The sequence below is a fragment of the Falco biarmicus genome, chromosome 3, assembly GCF_023638135.1.
Source record: "Falco biarmicus isolate bFalBia1 chromosome 3, bFalBia1.pri, whole genome shotgun sequence".
NCBI lineage: Eukaryota > Metazoa > Chordata > Aves > Falconiformes > Falconidae > Falco > Falco biarmicus.
In genome coordinates, this window is record NC_079290.1 from 109,530,445 (window position 1) to 109,547,369 (window position 16,925).

The following is a 16,925-nucleotide window of genomic DNA, read 5'->3' on the forward strand; positions in this document are numbered from 1 at the left end:
GGTGGGAGCCTGACACTCATACGAAGCCTTTATTTGGTCCCAAAAATTTTATTTTTTATTCCCCCAAAAAATAAAATTTTGCCTTTTTTTGGAGGGATTTAAAGCAGCTGGAGGCCGCAGGTAGGCGGATATGAACCAGCTCTGGCCTCGGCTCCGCTCACATCAGAAAATATCCGGCTTCATTGTTTGGGGGGGGGACGCACCGTGTCCGTGCTTTGTTCCCTTGGGACCTTTTTGAACCACATAAATATTTGCAGAGCTGAAATACGTAGGGAGGTGGAGGAAATTTTTCTCTCCCCCGCCCCCCCCCTCCTTATTTTTTGGGGCCAAATGTGGCTTTTTGTACTTTCGGAGGGAAATTTCCGGCTGGAAACCCAACCCTGAGCGTGTTTGGAGGTTGAATGGTCACCCTGCTGGGTAGAAACAATACGAATTTTTGCTTAAAAGCTTTTCCTGCCCGGTTCCCTGGAGCGATCAGGAATTGCATCCCACCAGCATCATCGTGGCGCGGTGCCGGCGGGATGCACGAGGAGCATCGGGACTCCTGGATCTCGGCATGGCGTGGATTTTTTGGGGGGGTGTTCAATGCAGACACATGGAGCTGGGGGTGGGGGCTGGGGTGGGGTACCCCAAAATGAAGCCGCATCTCCAGGATAAAGGATGCTGGTGGGGCATCACCTGTTTGATGGGCATCGTCTTTCCCCCCAGGGTGGTACCTGAAGGGGACCACCTGCCCGATGCCACAGTTGGTGATGTCATCACCTGGTGTGGCTTTTTTTGGGTTGAAAAGGGCAGGATTTTGGCCACACACTGGTCTGAGTGGTTTTGGTGGGGGCTGGGATGCTCGGTGGGCCCTGAGCATCCTGAATCCTGGGCGGTCCTGGGGAAAAAAAAAGGAGGGGACAAAAGAGGGTGGGGGGTAAAAAAAGAAGGAAAAAAAGGGGAGAAAGGGAAAAAAGGGGGGGAAGGGAAGGGGAAAAAAGGGATAAATCCCGCATCATCCAGGCCTTTTCCAAGCTCAGCGTGGGAGGGGAGGCATTGCCCCCTCGTGGCAGCAGCCAGGAAGCCCAAAGAGGGGGGCCAGCCGCCCCCAGCCCGTGGCACGTTCCCCCACAGCCCCCCCCTTACCCCCCCTCCCCCCCCTCCCCAGTAAGCTTCCCTGGGGTCCCCCCGCAGCCCCCCCAGTACCCCCTCATAGCCCTGCCGGTACCCCCACCAGTTCCCCTCAGTATCCCCCATAGCCCTCCCTGTACTCCCCCAGTTCCTCCCCCCATAGCTCTCACAGCCCCCAGTACCCCCCAGTTCCCCCCACAGCCCCCCAGTGTGTCCCCCCCGGAACCCTGCCATCCCTCAGTGCAGGCAGGAGAGGGCAGCACCTGCCCTCACAAAGCCAAGGGGGAGGGGAGGGGGCAGGATGGGCCCCCGAGGGTGGGGGCGGGGTGTTGGTGGCCTGGCCCCTGCCCCCCCCTCCCCCCCCCCCGGGCTCCCGTTGCTGCTCCCTAGGGGCGGGAAGGGCTGGGGTGCTCGGCCCCGCTTGGGGATGCTCCCCCCAGATGCAGCCCCACGGGTCCCCCTGCAACCCCACGGGCGCCCCTTTGCCAGCCCACGGGTGTCCCCTGCAAGTCCACGGCCCCCGCACAAACCCACGGATGCCCCCTGCAAATCCACGGGTTCCCCTTCACAAATCCATGGGTGCCCCTTTGCAAACCCACTGGCCCCCTTTGCAAACCCCCAAGCGCCACATGGAAACCCCCAAGTCCCCTTTGCAAACCCACAAACACCCTTTGCAAACCCAGGACTCCCTTTCTGCAAACCCCTATGGTCCGTTGCAAAGCCCTACGTCCCCTTGCAAAGCCCTACATCCTGTTGCAAACCCCTACATCCCGTTGCAAACCCCTATGTCCCATTGCAAAGTCCTACGGTCTGTTGCAAAGCCCCATGGCTTGTTGCAAGCCCCACTGCCTGTTGCAAAGCCCTACATCTCGTTGCAAGCCCAGAGCCCGTTGCAAACCCCTACGGCCCACTGCAAACCCCTACGGCCCGCTGCAAACCCCTACGTCCTGTTGCAAACCCCTATGTCCCGTTGCAAACCCCTATGTCCTGTTGCAAAGCCCCACAGCCTGTTGCAAACCCCTACGTCCCGTTGCAAAGCCCTATGGCCCGTTGCAAAGCCCCACGGCCTGTTGCAAAGCCCCACGGCCCGTTGCAAAGCCCCACGGCCCGTTTCAAACCCCTACGTTCTGTTGCAAAGCCCCACGGCCTGTTGCAAAGCCCCACGGCCTGTTTCAAACCCCTACGTTCCGTTGCAAAGCCCCACGACCCATTGCAAACCCCTACGTCCCGTTGCAAACCCCTACGTCTCGTTGCAAAGCCCCACGACCCGTTGCAAATGCAGGAGTCCCCTTTTGCAAACCCCCAGACCCTGTTGCAAAGCCCCTGGCCCTTACAGAGCAGATATTTTTATTTTCCACAGCGGGGCGGTGCAGCCAGGCTCGAGGCGTGGCCAGCATCTCCAGCCGGGCGCTGTGCACCTGCACAGCATTGATCTCCGAATGGGTCCAAAGTCCAGCTCCCGCCACAGCCTCGGAAAGACAGGGATGAACCCAGCACCCAGCTCCATCCAGCCGCAGAGAAATGGGGGGGTAACTGCTGGCCTGGGGCCTTCGGGTTTCTCCGGGGCACCCCAAATGAAGAGATGTTAATTAGGCAGCAGCTAATGAGGTGTGACTAATGGCCCAAATTCAGCACCCAGACTCCCTTCTGCAAACCCCGTCCCCACCAGCAGCTCTGTCCATGTGGTTCTGGGTGGGCCTCGGGGCTGCTTGGAACATGGGGACAGGGGCAGGACCCCCGCCGGTGTGATGGCCTCCCGCGCCTGCCCGGCCCCTGCCCCCCCAGCAGCTCCCCCAGGGACCACAGGCAGCACCGGGGCCACCATCCCTCTGGTGCAGCATCCCACCAGTACCAGTGCCGGACACCTCTGGGAGTACCCCCGGGTGACCCCTGGCAGTGGGGACACGGGGACTGGTGCCACCACCCCTGTACCGCAGCATCCCACCGATATCAGCCCCAGGTGACCCCTGGCAGTGGGGACATGGGGCCCGGTGCCACCACCATCGTACTGCAGCATCCCACCGGTCCCGGTCCCGGGTGACTCCAGGTGTCCCCAGGCAGGGGGGACATGGGGACCGGTGCCAACACCCCTGTACCACAGCATCCCACTGGTACCGGCCCCGGGTGACCCCGGGTGACCCCTGGCAGCAGGGACACGAGGACCGGTGCCACCACCCCTGTACTGCAGCATCATACCGGTACCGGTCCTGGGTGACCCCGAGTGTCCCCTGGCAGCGGGGCCATGGGGACCGGTGCCACCATCCCTTGTGTGCAGCATCCCACCGGTACCGGCCCCGGCCCCGGGTGACCCCGGGTGACCCCGGGTGACCCCTGGAGGCGGGGACATGGGGGCCGGTCCCCCCACCCCCGTACCGCAGCATCCCACCGGGACCGGCCCCGGGTGACCCCGGGCAGCCCCGGGACCGGTGCTGCCCCGCCCACGCCGCAGGGTCCCGCCGGTCCCGGCCACCCCCCTCCTCCCGAGGCGCATCCGCAGCGCGGGGCGGGCTCCCCCTCCCCGTTGCTACGACGACCCCCCTCCCCTCCCGTTGCTATGGCGACCCCACCCCCACCCCCCCCCCCTCCCCACGTTGCCATGGGGAGCGCGAGCGGCGGCCGCCGTCGCGGCGGGCGCGGGGCTAGGTGGGCGTGTCCGGCGGGGCGGGCGGGACGCTGATTGGACAGCCGCGCCACGTGACGCGCGGAGGAATGCAAATGAGTTATGGCATCGGGCCGCCGCGCCGCCGCCTGAGGGAGGAGGGAGCGGCCGCGGGCCCGGCCCCGCCGGCACCGGCACCGGCAGCGGCAGCGGCCCCGGGACCCCCCCGCCCGCCCCCGGAGGCGCCAGGGCCATGGCCGTGGCCGGCGGGAGCCGCTCCGCCCCGGCCGCAGGTACCGCGCTGCCCGCCGCTACCGGGCCCCGGCGGCTTTGTCTGGGCCGGGCCGGGGCCGGGGGGGGGGGGGGGGCGGGGGGGGGTGAGGGGGGGCCGCGCCGCGCATGCGCCCCGCCGCCAGCCGTGCCTCAGTTTCCCCACCCGCCTGCCCGCCGCCACCGGGCCGGCCCAGACCCCGCCGGTGGCCGTGTGCCCCCTGCCTGCCGCCCCTCCGCTGTACCCCACCCCCACCCGTGTGTGCCACCTCCCCCCCCGCCACCCTGCGCCCCTTCCTCCAATTCCACACCCCCTGTTACCCCTCCCCACTCGCCGCTATCCTGCTTCACCCCTGCGACCATCCCCCCTTCTACCCCCCCAGCCACGATCTCCCACCCCCCACCCCACCTTGTGCCCCCACTTTCTCATTTTGCCCCCCTTATTATCATCTCCCACCCCCCTTCCCATCCTATTTGGCCACTTACTGTCATACCTGCCCCCCCCCCCCCCGTGCTATCCCACCTCCCCACCAGCGTTTTCCACCATCCAACAACCACATCCCACCCCTCACCATCATCTCCCACCCCTGCCTTATTTTGCACCCCCTTTTTATCCCCCCCCCCAGTACCATACCCTGCTGCTACTAGTCTCTCTGCCCCCCCTCTGATTTTATTTGCCCCACATCCTAGCCCACCCCCCATCACATCCCACCCCCCCTGTGATTCTCCCCACCTAGTTTGGGCTCAGCTCAGGGGACTCCAGCTCTGCAGCTGCTCCCCGGGAGCAGTGGGACCCGCACGTGCCCCCCCAGCCATGGTGGGTCCTGCCATTGCCTGGCGGTGCCGGGATTCTTCCCCCTTTTTTTATTAATTTGGGTGGGGTTAGTGGTTTTGGGGAGGTTGCAGGGGTTGGGGGTGGGTTTCCTCTGGCTCAAAAGTGAGGTGCCCCCCTGTGTCACCCCGGCGTCCACGGGGGTTTGGTGTGGGTGAGGGCAGGGGGCTCAGCCCCACATCAGGTGAGTGGTGGGTGCTACCGGGGGCTGCCCGGGCCATGCTCCACTTGAGGGGATTGGCTCAGGATGGACCCAGAGTGGTCCCTGTGGTGGCCCCATGTCACCCTGATGCCACCAGGGTCTTCAGGCGGTTGGGGGTGTCCAGCAGGGGAAGGTACTTCCCAAAATTTCTCTGGCTTGTGATGGACACATGCCATTGGGCAGACCCAGCACTGGGAATTGTCATTCTGGGCCACGTGCAGGGATGTCACATGAAGCAGTGGTGGGGGCACATGCACGTCCCACCTCATGCTTCGGGGCAGCAACACCCTCAGGGGACACAGCCCCATGGGCCACTGGGGCCAGGGACGTCACCTCTGTCATGTTCCTTGGGTGCCATGCCGGGGCTGGAGGTGGCTGGTATGGTTTGGTGGGGCCATGCTGTGGTGTGGCCACCAAGGCCACCTGCCGTGGCCACCAAGGCCACCCACCGTGGCTGCTGTCCATGGTCTGCAGCACCCCACACTGCTGTCCCTGGTCCTGCCACGGTGGCACGCGTGGTGGTGGCACCCATCATGGTGGCACCCATTGCCTGGCAGTGCAGGGGCTCAGCTGGGGCAGACGTCATGGGCAGGTGACCAGAGGTCCTTTGGTATGCACAGAGCCACCAGAGCGCGGTGGCCGTGGGTGGCTGCTGGTGACCACGGAGCCTCATGGCCACCACGGTGGTGGTGCTGCCCGCAAACCCCCTGCAGCCTCCGCAGCACCCATCCGTCTGTCATGTCCTCCTGTCCTTCCGTCCATCCCTCTCCTACCATCGAGTCGTTCCTCATCTTCCTCCCATCTGTCCTTCCTTCCAGCATCCCTTCATCCCTCTCCTTTGTCCATCCTTCCTTCCATGCCTGCATCCCTTGCCTGCGTTCATCCAGCCTTCCTTTCATCTGTCCATCCATCCTCCCTTCTGTCTGTCTGTCTTTCCCTCTATCCCTTCGTCCTTCCCTTTCCTCCCTTCCATCTTCCCTCCTGTCCTTGGTCCCTTTCCTTCTTCCCTCCATCCTTCTGTCTGTCCTTACTTCTGTCTGTCCATCCTTCCCCCGCCACTTCCATCCCTTTCCTCTCTCTGTCCATCCTTCCCTCCATCCTTGCCTGTCCGTCCTTCCGTCCCTTTCCATCCGTCCTTCTCTCAGTCTCTTTCCTCTTCCTGTCTTTCTGGCCCTCCTTCCGTCCTTCCCTTCGTCCCATTCCCACTTCCGTCTGTCCTTTCCTACTTCCATCCCTCCCTCCCTTGGTCTCTCTACTTCCTTCTGTCCCGTCCTCCTGCCGTCCATCCCCCTGTCCTTTGTCCCTTCCCTCGTTTCCGTCCATCTGTCCCTTCATCCCTCTCCTCCTGTCTGTCCCTCTGGCTGTCCCTGTATCCCTGCCTCCCAGTGCCCCTCTCCCCATCCCTCTGTCCGTCCCTCCCTCCCACCATCCCTTCCCTGCCCCTGTCCACCCTGCCCGCCCTTCCTTCTCCCCCTCTGCTAGGACTCCTCCCGCCTCCCCCTCAGCACTCAGGGCAGGATGTGGCCCCAGCCCCCCTCACCACCCCTTTGGTGGGGGAGGATGGACCAGGGGGCCTCCTGCCTTCCTCCTCCATCCCGCCATCCTCCTCCTCCCGCTCCAGCGAGGCGGGGGAGTCGCAGCCGTGGCCCCCCCGCAGCCGGGGTCTGGCAGGCAGGAAGCAGCAGGCAGGGGGCCGCAACTCCCCTGGGGCCTTTGAAGTGCGGCAGGACCAGGACGGCACAACCCCGGGGGTTTTAGCCGCGCTGGAGGTACCAGGCTGGGCGCCCACGCGGGTGCCAGCCCCCTCTGCCCCTGGCTGACACCCATGGGTGCATCCCGAGGTGGGCGATGCTTCACCCTGGGAGCCCTCAAAGAGAGGGGTTTGGGGGGGTCTTATCCCCATCCCAAACACCCGAGGGGGACGCAGCAGCCCCACACGCCCATCGGCACGGGAATGCCAGCACGCTGGCCGCGACCCTGTGCCGAGGCTCAGAGCAGACGCCGGGTGCCAACTTAGGGTGCCGCAGGATGCTCCCTCACTCTTTGTCACCCTGCCCCAGCTCTAGCCTGACCCCGCCACCTCGCAGCCCCCCGGCAAACCGCCATGGAGAACGAGCAGCTCCCAGCACCTCCGCCTGCCAGCAGCACCGGCGGCACCGCCACGACGCCCAGCAGCACCGGCACCGCCCGCCCACCCGCTCCCCAAATCTCCGTCTACAGCGGCATCCCCGACCGCCAGACTGTCCAGGTACGGTGTTTTGGGGGGCTGGAGACTGGGGAGGAAGGGCAGCGTTTTGGGGTTGGGGACAGCCCAGGAACATGTTTGTAACCCCCAAAAAGGTGATCCAGCAAGCGCTGCACCGGCAGCCCAACACGGCGGCGCAGTACCTGCAGCAGATGTACGCGGCACAGCAGCAGCACCTCATGCTGCAGACGGCAGCGCTCCAGCAGCAGCATCTCACCAGTGCCCAGCTCCAGAGCCTGGCCGCCGTCCAGCAGGTACGGCACACCACCCCCGGGGCACCCATGGGTGCTGCGGCGTGGCACACCACCCCAGGGCACCCATGGGTGCTGCGGCATGGCACACCACCCCATGGGTGCCGCAGTACGGCGCACCACCCCAGGGGCACCCATGGGTGCTGTGGTGTGGCACGCCACCCCAGGGGCACCCACGGGTGCTGTGGCACAGCACACCCAACCCAGGGGCACCCGTGGGTGCTGCAGTGTGGCACACCGGTGACATTTGGCTCTTCTCCCCAGGCCAGCCTGGCGGCAAACCGGCAGAGCGGCTCTTCGGGCGCTAATGGTGCCCAGCCAGCACCGGCGCAGCAACCCACGGTGAGTCCCCTGTTCCCTCCGGCACCCATCCCGCTGTCACCCACTCACTGATCCAGCACGGCACCCCAGCCTTCTCCCACCACCCTGTTTGCAGATCAACCTGGCGACGTCGCCGGCAGCCGCACAGCTCCTGAACCGGGCGCAGAGCGTGGCCCCCGGTGCCTCGGGCATCGCACAGCAGGCCGTGCTGCTGGGCAATGCCGCCTCGCCCGCCCTCACCGCCAGCCAGGCCCAGATGTACCTGCGGGCACAGATGGTGAGGGCCCCCGGGGTGCCATGGGGGGGATGGGGGGCTTTGTCCTGCTGTGGGGTGGCCAGGACTCGTAGGGTGTCCATGGTCCCATTGCAGGGTGGCCAGGATGCTATAGGGTCCCTGGTCTTGGGTACCCATCGTTCCACTGTGGGGTGCCCAGGAGCCATGGGGTGCCCATCATGCCGCTGTGGGGTGCCTGGGACCTATAGGGTGCCTGTCATCCTGCTGTGGGGTACCTGGGACCCATAGGGTCCTTGTGGTCCTGCTGCAGGGTGGCTGCGACCCTATAGGGTTCCTGACTCTGTAGGGTGCCCGTTACTGTGGTGTGGGGTGTCCAGACCTATAGGGTGCCCGTCATCCCCCTGTGGGGTGTCCAGACCTATAGGGTGCCCGTCACCCCACAGTCGGGTACCCAGACCCCATAGGCTGCCCTTCGCCCCACTGGGGGTTGCCAAGACCCCATAGGGGCCCCCCGCTGTGCTCAGGCTGCATGGACCCCATAGGGCACCCATCGGAGCAGTGTGGGGTGCCCTGAGGCCACAGGCTCACTCAGCTGTTGGGGGGTGCCCAAATCCCACAGGGTGCCCCCCACCCTCCTGTGGGGTCTGAGGACCCACAGGGGAGCCCCCCTTGCCACACTGCGGGGTGTCCACACCCCATAGGGGTGCCTGGACCCTGTAGGATCCCCCCTGCCCCACTTGGCACCCACAGACCCGCTTGGGGGGGTGTCAGGACCCTATGGGGGTGGGGGTGTGTCTCCCCCTGGGGACACCTAGATCCTATAGGGTGCCTGTCCCTTGCACGCACGCCTCCCGGCACCAGCAGTCCCTGGGGACACACGTGTCACCCCACCCCGCAGCCCCACACCCCATGGGTGCCAACCTACAGGGACACAGAGCGGGGGGACACGTAGGGTGCCACCCCCCTGTATCAGGGGGGCCACACACCCACTGTCCGTGCCCCCCAGCTCATCTTCACGCCCACGGGCCCCGTAAGCGCTGTCCGGCCTGAGAGCCCTGCGCCAGCACCGCCACCGGCACCGCCACCCGCCCCGCCGCCTGCTGCCCCACAGGTGAGCGCCCCCGCGCCCCCCCACCCCGCCAGCCCCCCAAAATCCGCCCCCTCCGGGACCCCCCTGACCCGCTGCCATTCCAGGTGCACAGCCTGGCCCTGCGCCCCACCGGCCCCCACCTCCCCGCCCTGGCCATGAAGCCCCCCGGGGGTGCCCCACCCCGGGCTGGCCCCCCTCGGGGTCCCCCGCCCGACCCCCCAGCTGAGCACCTCAAAAAAGCCGAGGGGCCTGACGCCCGCACCCACCCTCTGGCACGCGCCGCTGCCCCCACCACTGCCCACCCGCTTGTCACCCCAGGTAAGTGCTGCGCCTTGGCGGGGGGCGGGGTGGGGGGCACCCGTGGGTGCTGGGGGAGTTACAGAGTAGAGTGTTCACTCTGAAACCTAATAATGGTTTTCTTGCCCCTACATGGGACTGGCAGCCCCGTCTACCCACCTCAGGGGCACGTCGCCCCCGCCTCGGGGGCTCGGAAGGGGCGGGGTGAGCACAGTGGGTGCAGCTGAGCAGCCTGCGGCGTGTTCACTCTGAAACCTCATGATGGCCATTGCTGGTGGTTGCTGTACGTTGGCACCCTGCCTGTATTTGGGATCTTGTGGGTCCACACGTTCCCCCAGGGGCCCTGCCTGGGAGGGTCACAGCACCCATAGGGGCCTGGGGCCCTGTGGGGTGAGCCCCTGCAGGGGGTGCGGGGGGCTGAAGCAGCGAGGGTGTGGGCTAGGGGGCCCCATGGGGTGATGGAGCCTGGGGGTGCTGTGGTGGCTTCCAGAATGGTGACCCCCACCTGAGCCCAGCCGCCTCCTGCAGCAGCTGCGGGAGCTGGCAGAGCTGGTTGTCAGTAGGCACCAGAGTGAACAGACGCTAGCGTGAAGAGCAGCCTTGCAGCCTGGGGGAGGATCGTGGGGGTGGGGTCTGTTGGGGCTGAGGTACCAGTGACGAGGGGGGGTCCCTGTCCCCCGTCGCTGTCCCCGCAGCCTACACCCCGCTGCAGCCCCCCCAGTTCCTGCAGCAGCCGACGAAGCCAATGCAGCCGCAGCAGCAGTTCGTCATCCAGCAGCAGCAGCAGCAACAGCAGCAGCTGGCACCCCCGCGGGCAGCCCCCCCCGGGACCCCCTACTGCCCCCCAACTCCAACCCCTGCCCCCCGCCAGCCCTGGCCCGGCGCCCCCCCCCCAAAGCGGGGGTCCCCCAAGGAGCTGGGGGCGAAGGTGGCCCCCCCAACGGTCACCCCGGTTGTCACGCTGCCCCCCGCAAGTTCCAGCATGCCTCCGCCGTCATCCTGCAGCTGCAGCCCACCGGTGCCACGGTGAGGGACGTCGCCCCCAGCGCCCCTGAGCCCCCCAGCACGGGTTGGGAGGGGGGGGGGCCGTGCATGGGGGGGCTTGGGGCCCCAACCTGTGTGTGCACACGTGTGTGTTTGCATGCACACGGGCGGCTGAGGTGGGGTGTGCAGGTGTCCAACCCTGGCACGTGTGCTTGAGCCGCGTGCCTGCATGCGTGTCTGGCCCGTGCACACGCATGTGTGCGAGTTGGCCAGATTCATGCACGTGTGCATGTGTGTCTGATCCATGCACGTGTGCTCAATCTGTGTATCTGCCTGTGTGTGCATGCGTGTGCCCTATCTGTGCACATGCGTGTGCAGATGCGTGCCAGATCCACACATATGCATGTGCATGGTCTGTGCACTTATGCAGGCATGTTTGCATGATGTATGCATGCATGTGTGCACCTAGGGGGTGCATGTCCCTGATCAGTGCACACGTGCTTGATCCATGTGTGTCAGATCATGCACACATGTGTGCACAGGTTTGCTGGGTACGTGCACATGCGTGTGTGCATGTGTGTCTCTGTTCCATGCACACGTGTGCACACTCACACCAGAACTGCGCCCACACGTGTGCATTGGATTCAGCCACGTGTGTTTGCAACCATGCACGTGTGTGTGCCCTGACCCTCGCACATGCGTGTGCCCCTGCCCCACAGCCCCCACTCGGGGTCCCCGAGGGCGCCCGCAGGGACCCGCCGCCCACCCCGAGGAGTGCCGAGAGCCCACCCGCCGCCCCGCTGCAGCCCCCTGCCCTCTCGCCGCCCGCTGCCCCCCCAGGCCCTGACACCCCTGAGGGCGAGCGGCCCCCCACTCACGGTAAGCCCCACGCCCCTCCCCGACTCCTGGCACCCACCCGCGGGGTGAAGTTGCCCCCTCCACCCCGAGCACCCACTCGTGGGGGGAGCTGCCCTCCCCTCTGGTGACGGGCGGCGGGGGAGCGCTGAGCCACGGGTGGGTGCGGGGCGGCGGTTCCCTAAGCCCACGCGTGCCCGTGGCGCCGCCCCACAGGTGACACTGGGGGGGTCCGCGCTGCCTGCCGGGCCCCGCACACGGGTGTCCGCGGGGCGGGGGGGGGGGGGGGCCGCCCACCCACGCGTGGGCACGGCGGGGGCCGCGGCTTGTGCGAGGCCCCACCTCTTTCCCCGAGGTCCCGCCCCCTGGCGGCGTGGGCGCGCGCGCGCGGCGGTAGCCAATAGCGGCGCGGCAAGGGGGCGTGCCCAGCGCCAGGCCCCGCCCTCCCCGCGCAGCCGCCGCCGCCGCCCCGGCCCGGCCCCGCCGCCGCCGCCGCCGCCTTTGTCCCCGCTCCGCCGCTGCCGCCGCCGCCCGCGCCGCCTTTGTCCGCGCCATGGGGCCGCCGAGCCGCTGAGCGCCGCCGGTGAGTGCGGCCCAGCCCCGCCGCGGCCGCCCCGGCTCAGCTCGGCCTGGCCCGGCCCGGCTCGGCCCGGCGGGGCGGCGGGCGCTGACCTCACTTCCGCATCCGCCCCCCCGCACCCCCCCGGTCCCGGCTCCGCAGCCGCGGCCCGGGCGCAGGTAGGGGCGGGCAGGAGCGGGCTCCGCCGCCGGACAAAGGTGGCGGGGCCTACCGGGGCCTAGCGAGGCCTGCCGGCGCCTCCCCGGCGCTTAGCGGACCGTGCGGGGGCAGTTGAGGCCTTACTGGACCTTACTGGGGGAGGTGGGGCCTTTACTGGGGTCTAGCAGGACTTACAGTGGTAGATAGGGCCTTACTGGGGCGTACTGGGCCTTACTGGGGCGTGTATGGGGTCTTTCCGGGGTAGATGGGGGTCTGCTGGGGTGTACTGGGGCCGTACTGAGAGGTGCTGAGGCTTTACTGGGGGTTCACTGGGCGCCCCTGGGGGCTCCTCGGGGGCTGCCGGGGTATTTGGGGGCTGTCCGGGGTCCCCCTGGATCTTTTGGGGGGGCCTGGGGGTTCCCCAGCCCCCTGCTTTCCATGATACCAGAGGGCTCATGGGGGCTTACTGGGAGCCACTGGACCGCACTGGGAGCGGCAGCAGCTGCTCCCCCTCCCGCCCCCCCCCCCCCCCCCTTCCCCAAAGCAGCCCAGCTGTATGGTAATAGAGGCCCCAGCGTCACCGCCGGCGTCACCGCGTCCCCCGTAACCAGCCGTGTCCCCCCCGCGCAGAGCCGCCCGCCGACCGCCTTCATGCTCAGCCCCAGGCCCTGGCCAGCGTTCCCGGCATGACCTCGGGCACCGGCAGCTCTGCCTCCACCGTCGCCGGCGCTGCCCCCCACAATGGTGAGAACAAACCGCCCCAGGCCATCGTGAAACCCCAGATCCTCACCCACGTTATCGAGGGCTTCGTCATCCAGGAAGGGGCTGAACCGTTCCCGGTAACGTATCCCCCCATCCGCATCCTTTGGGCTTCACGGAGCTGGATATCGGGGTGGGGGGGGGAGGGGGGGATTGGGGGGTGGGGGGGGCACCCACTAGTGTTTTCCCGTCCCAGGTGGGGCGCTCCTCATTGCTGGTGGGGAACCTGAAGAAGAAGTATGCGCAGGAGCTGCTGGCTGAGAAACTCCCGCAGCAGGACAACACCACCACCACCGACTCCGAAATGGAGGAACCTTATTTACAAGGTAGCGCTCGGCCCCCCCCGAAACGCTTGCCTCGCCTAGGGGGGTGCAGTAAAACTGCCCCCTCCCCCAGCCCTGCTAAGCCAGGTGATGTTTTGGGGGTCCCCCGTGGCTGAGCTGGTTTGTGTTTCTCTCTCTGGGCGTCCCTCCGCGTCCCCCAGAATCCAAAGAGGAGGGGAACCCCCCCAAACTGAAGTGTGAGCTCTGCGGCCGCGTCGACTTTGCTTACAAATTCAAGCGCTCCAAGCGCTTCTGCTCCATGGCTTGTGCCAAGAGGTAACCCCCAAAAAAACACAGCACCGCAGCCCCCCTGCCAGGATCCGGCCCCTCTCTCACCCCCCTCCCTCCCGCAGGTACAACGTGGGGTGCACGAAGCGGGTGGGTTTGTTCCACCCTGATCGCAGCAAGCTGCAAAAACCCGGCGGTCCCCCCCACGGCCGCCGTCGCACCTGCAAGGGGACATTGCCCACCCTCAGCAAAGACACCAAGAAGCAGGTGAGGGCTGGGACCGGGCAGGATTTGTCCCTGCATTCCGGGTGACACGCACACGCGGGTGGGCTCTGAGGCCGGTGCTGCTCCGTCCTGCAGCCGCCGGTTTCTCTCCCGCCGGGTTCGGTGCCTCTTTCCGTGACGGCGTCGTTGCAGCTCAACCACAGCCAAGAGGATTCGAGTCGTTGTTCGGATAACTCGAGCTACGAGGAACCGCTCTCCCCCATCTCGGCCAGTTCCTCTACGTCCCGCCGGCGGCAGGGCGAGCGAGACCTGGAGCTGCGCGAGATGGAGCTGCCCGACGTCCACGTCCGCGACCTGGCCAGCATCGGCCATCGCTTCCTCCCCAGCGAGCCCAGCAAGTGGAACGTGGAGGACGTCTACGAGTTCATCCGCTCCCTGCCGGGTGAGGAATCCTTAGGGATACCCTGCGAGGAGTTGGAGGGGGGGGATTTTTCTGAGCGTAGCCCCCTCCCCGCAGGTTGCCAGGAGATCGCGGAGGAGTTCCGGGCGCAGGAGATTGACGGGCAGGCGCTGCTGCTGCTGAAGGAGGATCATCTCATGAGCACCATGAACATCAAACTGGGGCCGGCCCTCAAGATCTACGCCCGCATCAGCATGCTCAAGGACTCCTAGAGCCGGTTGGGTGGGTGGGGGGGCACCCATGGGACCCCCCCTAAACCCCTGCCCAGCCGTGGGGAGGGGGCTTGGGCAGGGCCGGCAGGGGGGGAGCCACTTGTGAGCACAACCCAGCCCTGGGGCAGCCCCTCCCCGTCCCCGGGGTGTGTATATAGCCCGTAGCTATAGTGTCCCCCCATATGGGGGGGTCACCCCCCCTTCTCCGGCAGGGAGGGGGGGTCCCCACGTCTCCCCCGTGTCCCCCCCCACACCCCCTCCCCAAAACGGCAGGGCGAAGCAGGACGATTGCCTTAACGTGTGCCCCCTCCCCAGCTGAGATTTGGGTTACCGGCCCCAGGGGGAGTGACGGCCCGGGGGGTGGGGGGGGGCACATCTCGGGGTGCCTGGGCACAGAGACAAAGCGTCACCCCCACCCCACCCCACGCTGGGCTCTTTTGGGGGCACCTTAGTAGAGGATGGTGGCGGTGGGGGGGCCCCCCCCAGGCAGGTAAGGACCCCCCCCGTACTCCCCCCCCCGGCCACCATGGTCTTTTTAAGAAAAGAAATGGAAAAAAAAAAAAAAGGAAAAAAACACACGGACCCCACACACCCCTTTTTTTTTCCTGGGTTTTTGGTTTTTTTGGGGGGTTGGGGTTTTTTTTTTGGTTTTTAATAAACACTGGAAAAGATTAAAACCTTGGGGCCCCCCCCACTCTTCCTCTCCTTCCCCGCCCCCCCCCCCCCCCCCCCGCCAAGTTCCTTCCCAGGTAAACTGAGGCAGCACCTTGGGGGTGTCCCCATGCACCACCGAGGGTGGTGGGATCCTCTGTGGGTGACGGGGACAGGGCTGGTGTCACTCCCCCGGTGCCCTCCTGGCCTGGATGACCCTATGGGTGCCTGTGCTGACCCCCAAGTGGGGGGGGGGGGGGCTGAGGTGTTGTGTCCCCCTGTGCCAGCTCCCTCGCAGGGAGCTGGTGGTGGAGGTGGGACCCTCCACGCCTGCAGGGTGACCCTGAAATCCCAGCACTCGGGGCTGTGGGGCCCCGAAGTTCATGAGATGGGGAGGGGGACAGGAAGGGACACCCACCATGGTGGCACCGTGGTGGTGGGTCTGTGGGGAGGTGGTCCTGGAGCTGGTGCCTGGGGGGGTGACACATCCCTGGAGCTGGTGGGGAGGTGGCCCCAGGGGTGGTGGCCATGGGGAGGTGGCCCTGCCACCAGTACCCACCGCAGTGGCATATCCTGGAATCTGGTGTCCATGGTGAGACGTCCCCAGAGCTGGTGGCTGTGTTGAGGTGTCCCTGCTGCTGGTGGCCATGGTGGTGACATGTCCCTGAAACTGGTGCCCATGGTAAGGTGTCCCAAGAGCTGATGGCTGTGGTGGTGATGTGTCCTTGAAGCTGGTGGCCATGGTGGTGAGGTGTCCCTGGAGGTGGTGCCCATGGTGACGCAGCCATGGTGAGATGGCCCCAGATCTGGTAGCCACAGTGAGGTGTCCCTGGAGGTGGTACATGGTGACAGGGCCATGGTGAAGTGTCCCTGGAGGTGATACCCATGGGGACATGGCCATGGTGAAGTGTCCCCAGAGCTAGTGGCCACAGTGAGGAGGCGCCCATGGGGACATGGCCCCAGTGAGGTGGCCCTGGAGGTGGTACCCATGGGGACATGGCCCCGAAGCCGGTGGCAGCACTCCTGCCCGTGGTGACAGTGTCCCCAGCCGTGGTGGCCACGCTGAAGTGTCCCCAGGGCCATCCCTAGCTCAGGCCACCCACCCCCTGGGGCCCTGACCCGCCGCCTTCGCCCCAGACACTGGTGACCAGTGTCACTGGGGGCCACCCCACCATGGGGGGTGGCCCCCAGCTCCTTCCTCCCCCCCCCCCCCCCCGCAGGGACCCCCCCCGCACAGCCCCCCAGCCCCACACCCCCATTTCCACCAGAAATCATTTTTCTACCTTCTGCCACACAAAAACGAGAGATATTTTCTTAATTAATTTTTTTTTTGTTCTGTTTTTATTCTTCCTTTTTTTTTTTTTTTTTTTTTTTTTTTTGAAAGGGGCACCAGTTTGGGGGGGGGGTCACTCCTTTTCCACACCTCAAACGCTCCCGGTGAGGCCGCGGCTCCCCCCCCCCCACCCGGCTTCTCCGTGAACCACAATGCAAGACAGCGGGGGCGCGGAAAGGGCTTTTTTTTTTTTTTTTCTTTTTTTCTTTCTTCATTTTCTCCTCTTTTCTTTTTTTTCTCCTTTTTTTTTTTCTTTTTTTTCTCCTTTTTTAATAAGGTAAGAACTAGCTCTAGGGACGCGTGGCCTGGATTTCCATCGAGGAAAATAAAAAAAAGCCCCAAAACTGGGGAGGGGGGGGTGTGTGGGAAGGGGAGGGGGGGGTGTTAAGTGTATAAGAGGCGTATTTACACGGTATTAACATGCTGACAAAAAAGATTACAATATTGAGTATCGTACAACATCGAGAGGGGAAATGAGGAACGGGGGGGGGAAATAAAAAATAATGGGGTGGGGAGGGATTAAAAATTAATAAACAGAAGGTAAATAAAACACCCTGGCGAAAAAAAAAAATAAACCCAAAATAAACAATGAGTTAAGGCTTAAAAAGTGTATAAAAAAATAACACAGTTAATATCCAAAAACAGAACCAAAGAGTACAGAATATAGATGAGTTTTTTTTGTTGCGGCTCTGCGGGGGGGGCACGACCCCCCCCCAGATCTA

General features: G+C 65.4%; 1 protein-coding gene across 1 annotated transcript; it reads left to right on the top strand.

Moving 5' to 3' along the window:
* Nucleotides 1–3,833: 3,833 nt before the first annotated feature.
* Nucleotides 3,834–14,896, top strand: LOC130146656 (polyhomeotic-like protein 2). The gene is given in 17 exon segments (XM_056333041.1): nt 3,834–4,005; nt 7,077–7,264; nt 7,357–7,515; nt 7,777–7,854; nt 7,949–8,110; nt 9,075–9,179; nt 9,263–9,476; nt 10,151–10,260; nt 10,262–10,339; nt 10,341–10,481; nt 11,159–11,318; nt 12,643–12,851; nt 12,968–13,097; nt 13,256–13,370; nt 13,448–13,589; nt 13,683–13,989; nt 14,065–14,896. Coding segments are annotated over 16 exon segments (2,409 nt in total). The 5' UTR covers nt 3,834–4,005; nt 7,077–7,120; the 3' UTR covers nt 14,220–14,896.
* Nucleotides 14,897–16,925: the final 2,029 nt, after the last annotated feature.